The 15,821-nt window shown below is 42.2% G+C and overlaps 1 protein-coding gene across 3 annotated transcripts in view; it reads right to left on the bottom strand.

Annotated features, from left to right (window-relative positions):
• STK32C (serine/threonine kinase 32C) overlaps positions 1-15,821 on the bottom strand; it is a 2,128,976-nt gene that overhangs the window by 538,820 nt on the left and 1,574,335 nt on the right. For all 3 annotated transcript variants that reach the window (XM_069611418.1, XM_069611419.1, XM_069611420.1), the window contains exon 3: positions 10,880-11,031. In XM_069611418.1, the coding sequence (XP_069467519.1) occupies positions 10,880-11,031 (152 nt within the window). The remainder of the gene's footprint in view (positions 1-10,879; positions 11,032-15,821) is intronic.

Genomic DNA, 15,821 nt, shown 5'->3' with positions numbered 1-15,821 from the left:
TTTTGTGAAATAATAGATTGTATGTTGGGGATAACAAGGCATTATAAAAAAAACTCTCATTAAGATTGCCTCATTACGACCCTGCCAGTCCGGTAACAATGCTGCCGGCAGGCTCACCGGCACCGATATTACCGGACCGGCAGAGTACAAGTATGCGAGCCGGATGCCTTTCCGCCCGCCAGGTCTGACCTGACCGGTGGCACAGCACCCGCTCGCAGACTTTGACGGAAGCCCTGGCACTGTTGCACACGGTGCCGGTGCTTCCGTCCTCCCCATTCCCATTGAGTCCTATGGGACTCGAATGGGAATGGGGAGTTACTTTTTCCTGCACTTGGCTTCCAGGAATGCCGGGGCTGTAATGCCCCGATAATTCCCCAAAGGCAGACACCATTTTTTACCGGCACGGCTACCGCCAGAGTCGTAATGAGGCTCAGTATTGTCTTCAAATGAATTTTGTTACAAAATCCTGACAATATCGTATAGATTTCCCGCTTGGCTACCTGATGTAGGGATTCAAATACTTGGTGGTGAATGTGACAAAGTGACAACATTTGTGGAACTGCCGTGGCATATTCCCGACTCATGGATTCTGTGGTGGAGCGATCGCCTAGTGGGGCCTGACCTGTAAAGCTTGGCAAACAGACTGAGTGCCAAATTGTGCTGAGGAAGGCTGAGGTGAACAGTGGGAAAGGGAGGTGGAGGCAGGAGGCCAGCATAGGTCAAAGTGAGCAGTAACTCATGAGAAATGGGTTCCGCTACATTTATTCTTTACTGTTAAGAGTTCCACCATTTGGAGTTGTTGGTTTTAGAGTTAAGGCATACATTTTTGTTGACAGATTCCATACATCTAAATACTTCCACTTTGGCACCTGCTAGATTAGCAAGCAACAACACAATATGCAAGGGCTAGTTAAAGTCTGAATTCTAGCTATTGTGTATGAGTAAAGAAGACTGCCTGGGAAGCTTGATCTGAGTAAATAGGCACATTTTGGAAAGTATGCTGTGCAAGTGAAGAAGCACACATTCATCACCTTATGCTTCTAGTCTGTTCTTCTTAAAAGCTCTAGAACAATTTTGAAGGTGAAAGCAGATAGCGCATTTCATCGATTTAAGTATAATTTTGCTATTGTTGTTTGTCTTCTTAACATTTTTGATTAAACAGAAATGTGCACATAAACATAACTATACCTAGACCACTTTGGGGTCATTACCAGCATCGCAAACAGCTTCTTTTTACAGAGACTTTATAGAGGAATGGGGCACATGGTAGATTATTGTATCACATTCAATAGTCAGGATTGTTCGTCCCCCAGATTTCTCAACTTGACCCATGTCAGGGTGGTGTACCCCAGGCAGTACTGTTTTCATGTTGGTTTTCTGGTGGTTACAGTTTTGATATTCCGATTTTAATTGCATGACACAGTTCCTCTATTTTTTAGGGCCTTCGGGGATGAGATGTTTTTGCTGCTAGAGAGAGATAATGAAGATACATGAAAGAGAGGGGATCTTATGACAGTCAGCTTCTTAGTCATGTATAACCACATCACCCTTCTCAAAGCTCTTTTATTTTTTGCAGCCACCATTTTGTAAGGGTCAGCGGATCTGTTTAAACTGGTGAGAGATTTGCTGAATGTTGCATTAAAAGGCTTAATTTGTTTCCATGTTGGGTGTATATTTATATTTATATCAGGATTCTTTGTTTCAGTTCTGCTTCTACAGGCCAAAACATGTCTGGGGATGCTTGTGGTATCAAGCTGAAGGGATGTGACCAAGCAGTTAGGGCTAGACTGCCCTTTTTGGGTTGGGATCAAGCTTGATTTGAATATTCTCTTTCCCCTTTCTGCAATCGGTTGCCAGTCGAAGAACAATAGTCTGGATGGTTGCCCATAGCGAAGTCAGAGGTTAAGATTAAGTCTAAACCTTCCAGCCATCATGTTTTGTTTAGCTGAAAAAACAAAATAAAACCAATAGAAAGCCTAGGAAACAGATTACTTAGTTCAGAGAGCATGTTCATTGATTTGGGCACAACTTCTCAGTTGTTTGGTGAACCTTACACCAAGAGGTTTGTCATGGGCCAGAGGAACATTTAATTTTGGAATGCACTTGATCTTAAGAGCTGCTGAAACCTCTGAAAATTATATAAGCCTAAAAAGTGGTGAGACCCTATGGAAGCCCTCGAACCTTAAGAAGTACTATGAAGCCTCATAAACTCTAGAAGTTGCTTGAATGCCAAGACAGCCCTTGAGGTGAAGATGTCCTGGGACCATTCGGAAGCACTTGAGCAAAACCCTGTTGCAAACTCTTGAGTAGCATTTGAGCCCAACAGGTGCTGGAAATCTAGATCAATATTTGTGCCTAAGAGGTGCAGAAAAACCTGATCAACATTGGCCTAAGAGGTGTGCATAACACAGATAATCACTTATGCCTAAGATGTGCTATAGATCTTGACATGCTTTTGGGCATGATAGGCCATGGGAACACAAAGAAGTATGCAAACTTAAGAGATGCTGGGAAGCAAGAGAGACAATGTAGCCCATGTGGTACTGTGAGGCTTGAGATGCACTTGAGCCTAAGAAGGGCTGAGAAGCTAGGTGTCCTGTTGAGTACATATGTTTAAGAGCTAACAAGAATGTCAAGGTTCACTTATCCCCTTAACTGCTCTTAAGGTAATGCCCCCGGGGCCCATAGTTACAGACACAAGCATAGTTAGGGCCTTAAAAAAGTCCCCAGGGGCATTACCGTATGCGGTAATAACCTGCAGTTAAGGGGTTTATTGCAATTAGTACCCTGACCCATTAGACCGGGGTAATAAATGCATTTTTTTTTCTGTTCCAAAACATAACTCCAGTGTTTCAGATCAGAAAAAAATGGCCTCCATGGAAGGGAAACACAAGACCGTTTTCCCTTTCTATGGTGGCCATTGAAAGAAAATGTGAAAAAGTAAGCAAACAAAATGGCCGCCATGCGAAGAGGGAAGGGACTACATGTAGTCCCTTCATCCTTTTCATGACGGCCTGCTCCAGATCGGGAGCGGACAAGCTGGGGAAGTGTTCCCAGCACGTCCACTCTCGAAATGGACAAAAAAGAAGGTAAGTGGGGGTGGGAGGGCTGGAAGGGAATTCTGTGGATGGGGGAGGGGGAAGGGGGCAGCAGTGGGAGAAGACTTACCTGATTACCTGGTGAGGGGAGATGGTGCCCGCCAGGCGTGAGGAAGCTCAGGTCAGCGGAATTACCATGTGGTAATGCCCGCATTCTGAGCTTCCCCATAGGCTGGGAGGCTGCCACACCCCTTCGCTGGGTACTAATTAAAGATATGAGGTGCTGTGAACCCTGAGGAGCACTTTAACTTAAGAGGCACTTAGAAAATGAAGGACATTTGAAGAATTCTTGAAGTTAAGAGGTGTTAAGAACCCTTAGAAGTTCTTGATGTTTAGAGGTGTTGAGAATGCTGAGCGACATTTGAATTGAAACCATGTTTTATAACTATTCCAAGAGATGCCAAGTGTTAGCATACTAAAAACATAAGATATTACTTTATTGGAATGTTTGGACCATGATGTTCTATCTTGTGCAGTGATGCATCTAAAATATCATTCCACTGAAAACGTGATTCTCAATGAAGAAACCTCTCTAACATTGGAATATCATGTAAAAAAAACTGTTTTGCCATGCAAAGATAGTAAACTGTGGGGAAACTTAAGAGTTAATCCATGGGGTGGCATGCATAACGTGCATAACTTCAAATCTAAAGTAGGCAACTTGACAACCAATGCATTGGTGAAATGATCAAGTAGTATAAGGATGGTGCAAAGTGTTGAGGCAGGGAGATGTGCGAGACATCACATGAAGTTTGGGCATGGCTTTCTCAGACTCTGCAAACTAAGTTGATTCAATGGACCTAATGGGATGCTTCCCTAGTACAGATTTATATGGATATTGCAGCAAGATTATTTAATTAAATCCCCTAGTGTGGACATCTTTAATTGTTTTTTCTAGACCTCAGTATGTAAAGGGTTAAAGGCTGTGACAGCAGTGAGAACACATTGCTATGTTGATTGGTGGATGAACAATACAAGTTGTCTTTATTTAAGGACAGTAATTGTAAAGGAAAATAAAAATATGAAGAAGGTTCTGTCATTGTTATAAAAATGTGTTGTACTTCAATCAGCAGCGCAAATTATTTACATGAAGTATGCCCTGATGTTTGTCTGATTGAAGAGTACGATGATGGACTGAGGCTGTTTTAAACCAAAGGATGTTTGATGCACAGGAGCATTTAGGGTGGAACATAAAGGTAAATATTAGGGTAAAAGGTGATATCACACATAAATGGATTGAAGTACCAAGTCTAAGTTAGTCTTTTATGTGTATTGTAGTTTGCAACATGCTATCAATCCAAGATGATCAATAAAAAGCTGAGCAATTATTTTCCATTACCTTTATATTTAGAGGCATGTGTTACCAACATGAACGCTTGAGACTGTAGGGGACTTCGTTTTATAATAATAAAAATCACATTAACTGGACTACCCAGAGGAATGATCAATTCATTATTCAAGTTAAGAATTGAGGCAATATCTTACTATAAGGGTTCTTACACTTTATTAACCGTTTGATGTTCTCTGATATAATAAGGAAATGGTGCTTAAAGATATTATAGAAAGGAGAAAGGTTGATAGTGATATCACAAACAAAACTTGTTAAGCCTCTTGATAAAGGGAGTGCCTGTGAAGACGTGGAACTTGGAGCACATGCAAATATGTTTAAATGATCCAGAATAATGCATGATTAATTAAAGCTTGCAAGTGCAAAAGACAAGCAAGCATTTAAAAATTGACATAAATGGCATCAGTAGAGAAAAATATGTATACAATAGAAAAAGTGCAAGAAAATATTGAAAGGATGACAGAAATGATGTTTTGGAATTAGTAAATGTTTCCAAATCTGACCAAGCTCTTGTCAATCCGATACCAGTAAACATTGGCAACGTTTTTTGGAACATAATCTCTTCAGAAAAACCTCTACTGACCAGAGAATTAACATTTTGGAATGTGCACGTTTTCAAAGATAATACATTAATGCAGATCATGTCGTTAAGAGTAGACTAGACGAATGGCCCTCTGTTTTAGCAGACATCTTTAATAATATAAATCGAACAAGAGTATTTCCAAAAACCTGGTCTAAATTAATATTGGTGCCAATACAAGAAAAGGTGAGAAATGAAAACTACAGAGATTGTCCTCGATGTGGCAAGCAAACATTTTGCATCATTGTTGCCTAAGAATTGAACATATTGGACTGGACAAAAAAACATATTAACAATATTTCACCGAGTTGTTCATACAGGGATTTGGCCACTAGGATCTATGTTGAGGCAACTTGATATAAAACATTGCTACTCATGAGAACTGTGTGTAAACAGCACATTTCTATGATGTTACTATATGATTTGAAAGTTGGTATTTTAGCCAATAGTCCCTGTTTATGTACATTTGAAGGAAACATTTGGAGAATTATATTAAACATCCTTCCTTCAACCTCTTTTTAAGCAACTTGTGAGTGAGGAAACTGCAAGCTATCTTTTTGTGGAATGTGCAGGGGCTCAACCCTACTTCTTTTTTGTTATTGATTTCCATCATAAAAGGGAATGTACAGGGAGTCTATTGGGTGAGAATTATGGTGGCAAGTCTCCTTAGTTTTAGCTTGCTTATTGTCCCGGAAGAGTATTACATTGAAATTGTTTTTACATATTTAATATTGGTAGAGTGTGTTGTTATTATATGTTAATTTTATGAAGATGCGTATGAGTTGACAATTGTATGTACAGTATGCATGTCTTTTTTTTTATATTGTTCTGAAAGGTTTATTATACACCAATGCAAATAATAAAAAAATAATAATTTAAAATATGCCAAGAACACTGACAGCAATTCATTATACGAGGAGCTGTGAACCATTCACAACACTGGAGCTTAACATATGTTTAAACTAATTTAGGAGATCCTGAGCCTAAAAGATATGGACACATTTTACCTGAATTTAAGATTTGCTGAGAAACGAGGACATTACTTATCATAAAGGGAATAAGAAATGTGCGACATAGAAAAGTTGTGGGAAACACTGAGTGATAAACATGAAAAAAAGACAACCTGGGGCCAGATTACAGAAACTCTTTAACGGTGCAAGTGCAAAGTTGCACGGTAGTAGCACCTAGGCAAAGTTTGCCCTATTTTTAAAAACACTGGGATATATTATAAAACTATTGCACCATGACAAGTGTAGGGGCGCGGAATGGTATTAGCAGTAGAGCAAACTTTGCCTTGATGTAAAAATGCATCAAAATTCTTTTTTGCAATAGGGCATTTTTTCCCTGGTGCTTTTTGAATGCCAAACTGCACTTGTTGTGGTGCAACAGTTATCTAATCTGTCCCAGTGTTTTTCAAATTAGGGAAAACTTTGCACTAGTGATAATACCATGGAACCAGGGTTGGACTGGGGCATAGAATTTTCTTGGGCACCAATGAAAAAGTGTCCCACAGTTGCAAATGGCAATTAATTACTTTTGTGACAGACAGTTTGAGTAGTACCCAAGCGGGAGTTTTTTGATAAAATGTGATGCAAATTGTGCACTTTAAAGAACATAATTTTAGTAGCACTAGTCAAAACTACTAGCCGCATTGTGAAGTAACTTATCGACCTGGCCCACATTGGCCAAAAAACTGACCTACTGTGACCAAAGAATACTGGCCTAGACTAGCATTTTGCATTTTTGTTTCGGGGATTGCCCTACTTCCCTATGGACCAGCCGAGCTGCAAGAAACATTGCACATGCACCGGTGAAAGTTTTCTGCAATCTGGCCCTTGATGTACTAGATATAAAAAGCACAGTTATTGGGAAAGTCTCAGTGAGGAGACATGGAGGCTAAAGGAGGAACACAAAGCCTGAATGAGTTACTTCCCTTAAATAAAGTGAGTAAAAAGAAAACCCCAAACCATTGGGCTGGCAACTCTGGGAACAGATGAAAGAGAATGAAGTGAAATAGAAAAGTGGCCCACCCTAACCCAACATGGTAATATTATCAAAAGGCACAGAACCTGAGAACTGGTGGAAGGAGGAGAGATGAAAATCAACGTGGAGAGAAACAAAGATTTAAGAAAACTGGTGAGAGAGACTTGAAGAAGTGAATGCCACAATGAATTCTGGGCCCTAATTAGTTTAGGTAAAGGACATAGACGTGCTATACAAATCCCACATAAAATGACATAGCAACTAAGCAATTGGAAAGGAAATGCACGTTTATTCCATTGCACAACCTAAAACCATGGAATAAAAACAGGTGTGTGCGTGTGTTGTCCGATTGTTTCCATCTAATCAGGGTTTAGTGAGTACATAGAGATTCTCTTTATTGCTATGGTAGGAGGATTACTTACACGTTGCTGAGGATGAATAGGTGGCTGATACATCTTTTGATTTGGTGATGAATGGCTGATGGCCGGTAGCAGCGAGAATTGATGCCTGTGGGTTGTGAGTGCTTGAAGAGGTGAGTGGGGTGGTGCTGTGTATGTGGGGAGTTTTTCTTTCATATGTGGACAAATGCTATATCCCTGCACCAAATAACTTGCCAAGATGACACTTGAGTTTAGAAAAGTGGTCAGATGGAGCAGGTTGGATGCAAGGTTGATATATAATAGAGTGGGTAGGGGAAAATCAGTGGAAAACGGAGACAAGAGGCTGAGAATTCATAGATGATTTGGATGTTTAATGAAGGTTACACGCTGGTTGGACTGGAATGTGGTTTGTGCCATGTCTGAATACATCGGGAATTAATGTATTCCACATAATCAAGGTTTGGTGGAATGTATTCGCACATCAATGCCTCTCAAACACCACAGCCCACTGTGGTTATAGTCATTCTCCTGTCTCAACACCCTTCTATGGAACAGCCTGCCACTCAACCTAAGGGAACTAATCTTTGCAGTTATCTTTAAAACACACGTAAAAATCTGATTCTGCGATTTGAGATCACCCCAGTAAGAAAGCCTTAAATCCCAATTCCTTCTCCCAGGATTTATTTGGGCACCTGCTGCATGGTGGTAGTCAGTTATTGGTGCCACAGTACGCTAATAAATACAAAACAAAGAATAGCTCATTGTTAGCAGAGTTGTGGGAATCCAACCCTAGTTTGTACGAGTTCTGGATACCCAGGTTGCAGACTTCTACCACTTGCAAAGATGCACAGGCATGTAGTGTGTGAGTGGTATGAATGTTCAGAGGGTAAAGGTGTTAATTGTGCAATAAGAGCTGGAAGTGCAGCTGCAGGAATCTCTTAATGACCTGATGGAGTCAGTGAGGTGAAGCTCAAGAAAGCTAGGATTGGCAAAAAGTGGACCTATTTGAGGTAGGATGTGATAGATTGAGTGGATATATTGTTGCATCATTATTACAGGGTTGCAAGGGAAGCAAAGATGCTGCGACTGGACTGTGATGGGCAAGACGACCCTTGAGTGTCCAGGGAAAGATAGTAGTCAGAGAGAACAAGATTGTGTTGAAGAGCTGGAAAACAAATGAAGGCGGCTTGTGTGCATTACACAGCATGTAGCATCCTTAAAAGCAATGTCCATGTTGGGCCGAGTACAATATTCAGGGTAATGGCACGGTGAAAGCAGATAGATGTGAGGGAATACCACTGAGAGTGATGGTTGGGGAGTACAATTGGAAATGATCCAGGATGAACATAATTCCTCCAATCAGTGGAGTAGATGGGGTGTGGCACAAGGGACAAGTAAAGTGGTCAGTGTTTGTCTGTATTGGCTCGTTATGCTGACTAGCTATTTTGCAGCCTGATGTGCGTTAGAGGAGAACATGTGCGCTTATGTATGCATTTATCTATCTATCTAGTGCAAACCTAGCTACCAAGCAATGGAGGAGCACTGTTCAAAACAGTTGGGAATATGCATTGACAGAAGACAGGGAAGAGACCGGGACAGGGGTGACAACTAGCGGGGTTCATCTCAGGGAGTCAGGTTTATCGCTATGCAGTTGTGCGGCGATCTTCGTGGAAACTGCATGCATATGTTCAAATTCTGTCATGGACCTTTCTGCCTTCAATCCTTACAGAGTCGATAAAAGGAGTACCATTTACTTGTAAAATGATAGCATGTCTTATTTACAATGCTATTATTAGTCTTTTCTGAGACAGATGTGGCACATTGAAATAAACACATCCTTAGTTTTTGCGGACCTCTGCGTAGCCTCAGATTCATAAGGATGCACGCCCACCTTTAGTGATGTTCCTGCTGAACCACTGCCCGCAAACAACATAGAGGGTTGTTTTAAAAGTAGCGGTATAGAAAACAAAAAGCATCACATTACTTTTGCACTGTCATTTTCTGCTCCATCATATTTCCCTGCCGAGGCGCAGGCGGGCAGCAAAGTCGAGTTAGCATCTCGCTTTGCCCGCCTCCTCCGTCTCAGAAGAGCGCTTGGTTTTACCGCTGGGTGAGATTTTCATGCACGACTAAAGTTTCCAATGGAATGTGCTTTGATGTAGGACCTGCTAATGTCAGGCGGGTTCCATTGTAATCCTTTATACAACTCTGCCTGCAATGCGTACTTTGCAGGCAGTGTTTTATTTCCCTCAAAGTAGGGAGAAAAAGCAAACCGTGAAGGAGATGTCGCCTTGCTTTACTCTTTACTTTTACACTCTGCTTTGTGAGGGACGCAACAGCATGTGTGTGCAAGCATCGGCAGGCCCTGGCATGCAATTGCTGTGTTGTATAAAATGCCCTCCATAGTATACATGGGGGAACACCTTGTGCTTGGTGTATAGTCCATGCTGCTAGCAGTGGACAGTGATTGGGCTGAATCCAGAGAGGTGTTATGTCATGAAGGCCCTGGTAGAATGTTGGTGTCAATGTGGTGATAAAGGAGGTCGTCTTGCATGTGTTGTTGGTGTTCCACAGTCAGAATGAGATAGATGGTCAGGTGTTGTCCTAGGGAGCAGTTTATGAGTAGGGTTTTTAAACGAGAGGGCGATTGAGACATGGGGCCTGATTAAAAAAAAAGTCTGTTCAATTGGAAATTCCCATTGGAAAACCCGTTGTGAATCAGGCCCATGAAGTCGATAGAGGAATATGAGTAAAATGCATACAATTCACCCAGATAACTGTTTGCTCAGAATTCTTCAGATATGTATATGTGTATGTTCATTTCCACTCTATAGTGCCCTTGCCAAGGCTTTTTACAAAAATGTCTGCGTTGATACAATACATTGCATAATGGCCAGAAACAACAGGATTCAAAAGAAGGAAATATAGAAGAACCGAAAATTACCAACGGAGACAGAAAAGGACTGAATAGTCTATAACAATAGTACAGGTGGAAGTCGTGCTACAAAATGAGAAATTGCAAGACAAACCCAAACCATCCCCAATCAAATACCATTTAGGGATCTAAAAAATGTCTACTCTATGGTCCACTGCCAATCTAGGCATAGCGTCAGATTCATTAGGTGGATAAAATCAGGAGTCAGTGACCCTCTTTAGGAGGTTGGCAGTCCTGAAATAAAGGTGTCGGCAGCAAGGTAATGGCGCCCTTTCCGGACCATCAAACTATATACTAAGTATGCTGGTAGGTGCACAGAACTACTGGCAGGCCTGACCAGCCGGGAGCTCTGGCCCTTACCAGCATGATTATCAGTGAATCACCTGCATTGTTAACAAGTCAGGAAATCACTGTCCCGCACCGCCTGTAATATCCCAGCGGGTTTTACTGGTAACCTCACAATGAGGCCCACTGCCTCTTGACGTGGCTCAAATACTTATGTGGTGATGAATTCATACTTTTCTTAAATTATTTTATGAGAATGGGCATAATTACCAGAGATTCACCAAGAACACATGTTCAATATCCTGCAGGATCTCTAGTTCTCGGAAGACATTCCGAACCTCGTCTCTTTCGATGCATTGCTGCTTGTTCATGTACTTCATGGCATACATTGTCTCCGTGTCTTTCTTCTGCACAATGCAAACCTAAAATCAGAGAAAAGGATGGGAAGGCAGAATAAATAATAGCGCTCTACGGTTTTAAAAATGTAACACGCTTGTATTGTGGCATGCATTTAGACTGTGTCAAGGGCTAGGAGTTGTGAAGTATGTTTTCTGATTTCTCATTTGATTTTTGAGGTTCATTCATTCATTTCAAGATCAATAAGGATATGAAGTAGCACACAAACAAGAGAAAACATATGTGTAAACATCTGACATGAAGACGCATAACATGGCAATCACTTGACCCAGCAGAGTTTCAGGAGATGTCAGTACATTGGGAACCACAAATGTATGTTAAGCCAAGTCAGAATTATTAGACAGACCTACTCTCGAATAATTTACATTTGCACTACTGTGATGTTGGGCCTCTTTACGAGGGGATAACGGCGCAGGTAAAGGTGCCAGAGCCATTAACCCCTTACTGCCCTATTACCCGCTCAGGACGCCTGGTTTTACGGGGGCGCAAATGGGAATGGAGATGGACCGGGTCTGGGTTCCCTGAATGGGGAAATACCGGGCCCTCCAAGGTAGGAATGGCCTGGTATTCCCCCATTCAGGGAACCCGGACGCGAGTTTGGGTGTAGCAATGCCTTTATTAAGGGCATGGCTACCTCCAAACTCGTAATGAGGCCCATTGTCTGGAATAACAGTAGAGCGCATGACTTGGGTTACTCAGCATACTTTAGAAATATCTGCATTTTGAATTTTACAGTGGTATGCATGCTATTGAAACACACAATAATCCAACAAAGTCTAGCATTGATCTTCTGTCTCCCTAAATGAATTGAGTTAATTGCCAAAGATTCTTGCATTACACTTTTTCTACTACGGCGATGAGGTATGTATTGATCATTTTAAATTTTTAAAAAAACATACTTTAGGTACACCAAGCTGTTAGCACACCAAATTGATCTTTCTTATAGCCGCTTATATTTTCTTGTTTATTTTTTTTTAATTTTTAAAGCGCTCACTCAGCCCGGGGGCATCGAGGCACTGTTACAGGAGTGTGTCTCTTAGTTAGGTATTTATAACGCGCTTAATACCCAAAGGTTTCTAAGTGCAGATCTGGGGATCAAACCTGTGTTGCTTCGTGTCGTCTTACTTCCAAGGCGAGCATTTTGCCGCTGAGCTATCCTCCTGAGCTAATCTGTTTATATAATGCCTCTGAGAAACACACACCTCTTTCTCTCTTTCCAAATCTCATTATTGCTCTACCTGTATCCAGTCTTGTGATTAAAAATGTTACTTATTGACATCGTTCCATACAGTCATCCAATAAATAAAACTCTTCTCTTATTAGAAAAATCAGACAGGTACTGAGGCTGTTTTTAGTCTTATATATGAATCCCATAAGCTTGGCACCATTGAGCTGGGTGATTTCATTTTCATTTCAAATTCATATATTTGCAGTGCTTCAAAGCAGCATGAGTGTGGCATTAAGTTAAGTTATTGCAATACTTTGCTGTCATTTGTGGCGTTTGAGAGAAAGTTACTAAGGAGCACAATCATTTGACAAACCTGAGGGCAAAGCCATCACTAATAAAAACTAAACGAAATGTCATAATTTTACTTGCAGTATTTTATTAGAAGAGACCAGAGAGCATTTCGAAACGTGGAACTCAGAACATGAACAATGTACTTTTTCTAGATGTTCTTGATGTTGTTAACAGACATACATAACCATGGAGTAATGAGTAAAATGTTCATGTGGTAGTGTGACGAAATGACTACGGCTCTGCAGGAGTACAGGGGTGAGTGTCTGCTTAACTGACTACTCAGCCCTACAACACTACTAACCCAGCTGTGATCTTAATCATAAAGGTGAAACAGACATGGCCCGAAAGGAATACCTTCTTGTACTTGTGTGGTAGCGCAGGCCGAAGAAAGGCTATATCTTCAGCAGAGGTGTAACAAAGATAGCAGTAGCAACCCAAACAACGTATATACAACCGTCCAAAATGAAAGGCTATTTACAAATATAGATTTTGATCAAACAATAAAGTCCAAACTACAAATCAGAAACAAATCTATGTGATCACCTAAATGTCGACTTTTTTTTACTAATGCTTTTTGCCTCATTTATATGCAGGTTCACCCTCCAAACTCCCCACAATTATTATTACACTTACGCTCCCCTCCACATATATATGCAGCAAAATGCAACCTTTCCCATTCAGCATTTTCATCCTCATAATTTGTACCTGTGTTTTTTTGGTTGATACCATCAGAGACCACTTTGTGAAAGAACACCCTGGGTAGATGAGCAGGCATTGTTCAGGTCTTTTAGAACAAGCTATGGTGACTACGGTCCCAACAAGCGGGCTACGTGGACAGGGCATCTTTACAGTACCTTTGTTCTTGTCTTTAATGCTCAATGACATTGAGGCAGGAATTTCAGCATCAAACCAGGAGTCTGAATGCTTTTGGCACCAAGTCAATGTCAAGTCTAGGGGCTACAGTGGCAGGTCCAATCATGCAGTGCTATTCAGCAGTGGTGTTGGCTTGCGGGTTGAAGACACTGGGGATGGCAGGCAGTGATGGGTCAGGAACCATGGAAGAATCTACGGTCTGTGATACGGTGAAGTGGAGACTGGCCTTTGGAAGAGAGCAGACTTGATTGTCTTGACACAACATTGGGTCACTGTATCAGCATCATCTAAAAGTGTGAAGAAGCTAGTGACCCAGTGGCAGTGTCAAGTTGGTAATGCTCAGACAGCAGGTCTCAGATGCAGAGGCAGTGGAGCTTTGGTGTCAGCTCCAAAACTGGAGATGTGGAGGCAGTTGAGCGTTGAGATCAAGGATGACTCCTGCAGTTGCCATATGGCAACTTGGATGGCATGAAAGATGCACACACTGCCATTGAGGATATGAAGGGGGAGCCAGTGGTCACTTTCTTGGTTCTGCAGTTGCTGCAAGTCCCAACCCATGGTCTCCTGCACAGGGTAAGTGCTTTGGTTGCCCTCCCACTCCAGTCAGCTTGCCTGGCACTTACGTGGGGTCCTTCACCACCAGTGAGCAGGGGTCTGGTCCAGTACAGCCAGCAGAGAGAGGCCTTGTTCCAAGAGTCAGCCCCACTTCTCCCTTTGAATGGGTGGGGGCAGCACTCTTCTACGCCTAGGATGTCTTCTTTCTTCTGTACCATGGCAGAGGAATTTGGGATAGACTGGAACCAAAACAGAAGCCCCGATGAATTATTCCTGTCCTTGTCGAAGTCCAGAGATTGATTGAAGAATGAGGGCCTTTAAAGGCAAAATGCCACTGGGAGTTGGTCAAAAGCAAGCCTCCTTTACAAGGTCCAATAGCTGTTGATGCAGCCCTTTGCCTTATGACATCACAACCAGAGTACCTTGCTTGCAGGAAATGGAGGGGCTGTAAATAGCATCTCTGATCTACAAGTGTCTGAATGGACTGGCTCCTAAATATCTGGTGGATAAGATCACCCAATATTGTAAACATAGACATCTTCGTTCAAGAGACCAACGTCTGATCTGTGTGCCAAAGTCCAAATTAGTCTCCAGGGGAGACAGACGATTTGGAGTGTTTGGCCCGAAACTATGGAACCAACTTCCATTAGAAATCAGGTCTTATAACTCTTTAATATTATTCAGAAAAAGCTTGAAAACCTTTCTATTTAAATAGTGGCCAAAAACCACTTATGCCAATAAGTGCAAACACCTCATGGGCCAAATGCAAATACCCACCAACACTGAACCCGCCCGGCATTCAGCAAACCCTGCAACCACCCCTGCCAGTTGGCTGCATCCCCCATGACAAATACACACCTACACTCACAATGCACAACACACCCACACAGCCACCACCCTAGCTGTGACCACCACCACAAAACAGACAAAGACATGAACATACTAGAAGGGGAACCATAACACACATGTTCCCACTAGAAAGCTGATTAAACATAACACCATATTTCCACTTGAAAGTTTTCCCAACAGGTTCCCATTGTATTATACAATCATGGTAAGGAAACACTCCACCCCCGTTCAACCCCAAATAATCATCACGTACATGTCCAACACCCCACCTGCCAATGTCCGACACCCCGAAATTTACCAAAAACTCTAAACCCCACACCCACGAGTCCAGACCCCTCCTGGAAAGGAAACTGGTTAAAACATGAGAATGGCAATACAATGACAAACTCATTAAACACGAGGGCCACCACATGAACACTCACACCATACTGGCCCTTAACACCCACAAAAAGAACATAATTACCAAACTAAAACCCAGAGGCCACAACACATAATACACAACACCATACAACCGGCCTCACCCAACACCTGAAATGTCAGTGCTCTGCCAAAGTAAGGGCTTTCACCCCCATGTAGAACTGCCAGAGGTTAGGATCAAATTCCTTGAGGCTCTCCACGACTATACTGCAACTCCTGCAAAACTCCTCTTGCGACACACTTCCGCATTGCACATGGAACACGTTGGAAGAAACGTCCTTTTTGCATGTTGCAAATGGAAATCCTCCCCACCATGAAGAAAAGCTGCTTGGAATGTCCTCTTCTTTCCAAATAACCCTTCTGTGGGCATCACACACGCCACTACAGGCTCCCTTGTTCCCCTTTCACCGTCCACTGCTCCTCTTCTGCAGACCATTTCCGTACCCGTCGGGAAGACGCTGCATTCCAAGTCCATGTTGCGGTCCAACGGGTTATCCAGGAACGGCCATCGCAGAGTTGGCAACGTCATCACACCAGTCGCTGGCTCCGTGGAGAAAGCATCTCCGCCCCCACGTTCACTCC

Source organism: Ambystoma mexicanum, chromosome 8 (assembly GCF_040938575.1).
Source record: "Ambystoma mexicanum isolate Mex_15411 chromosome 8, UKY_AmexF1_1, whole genome shotgun sequence".
Classification (NCBI taxonomy): domain Eukaryota; kingdom Metazoa; phylum Chordata; class Amphibia; order Caudata; family Ambystomatidae; genus Ambystoma; species Ambystoma mexicanum.
Note: the sequence above shows the minus strand (reverse complement) of the source record. Positions and strands in the feature narration are given on the sequence as shown.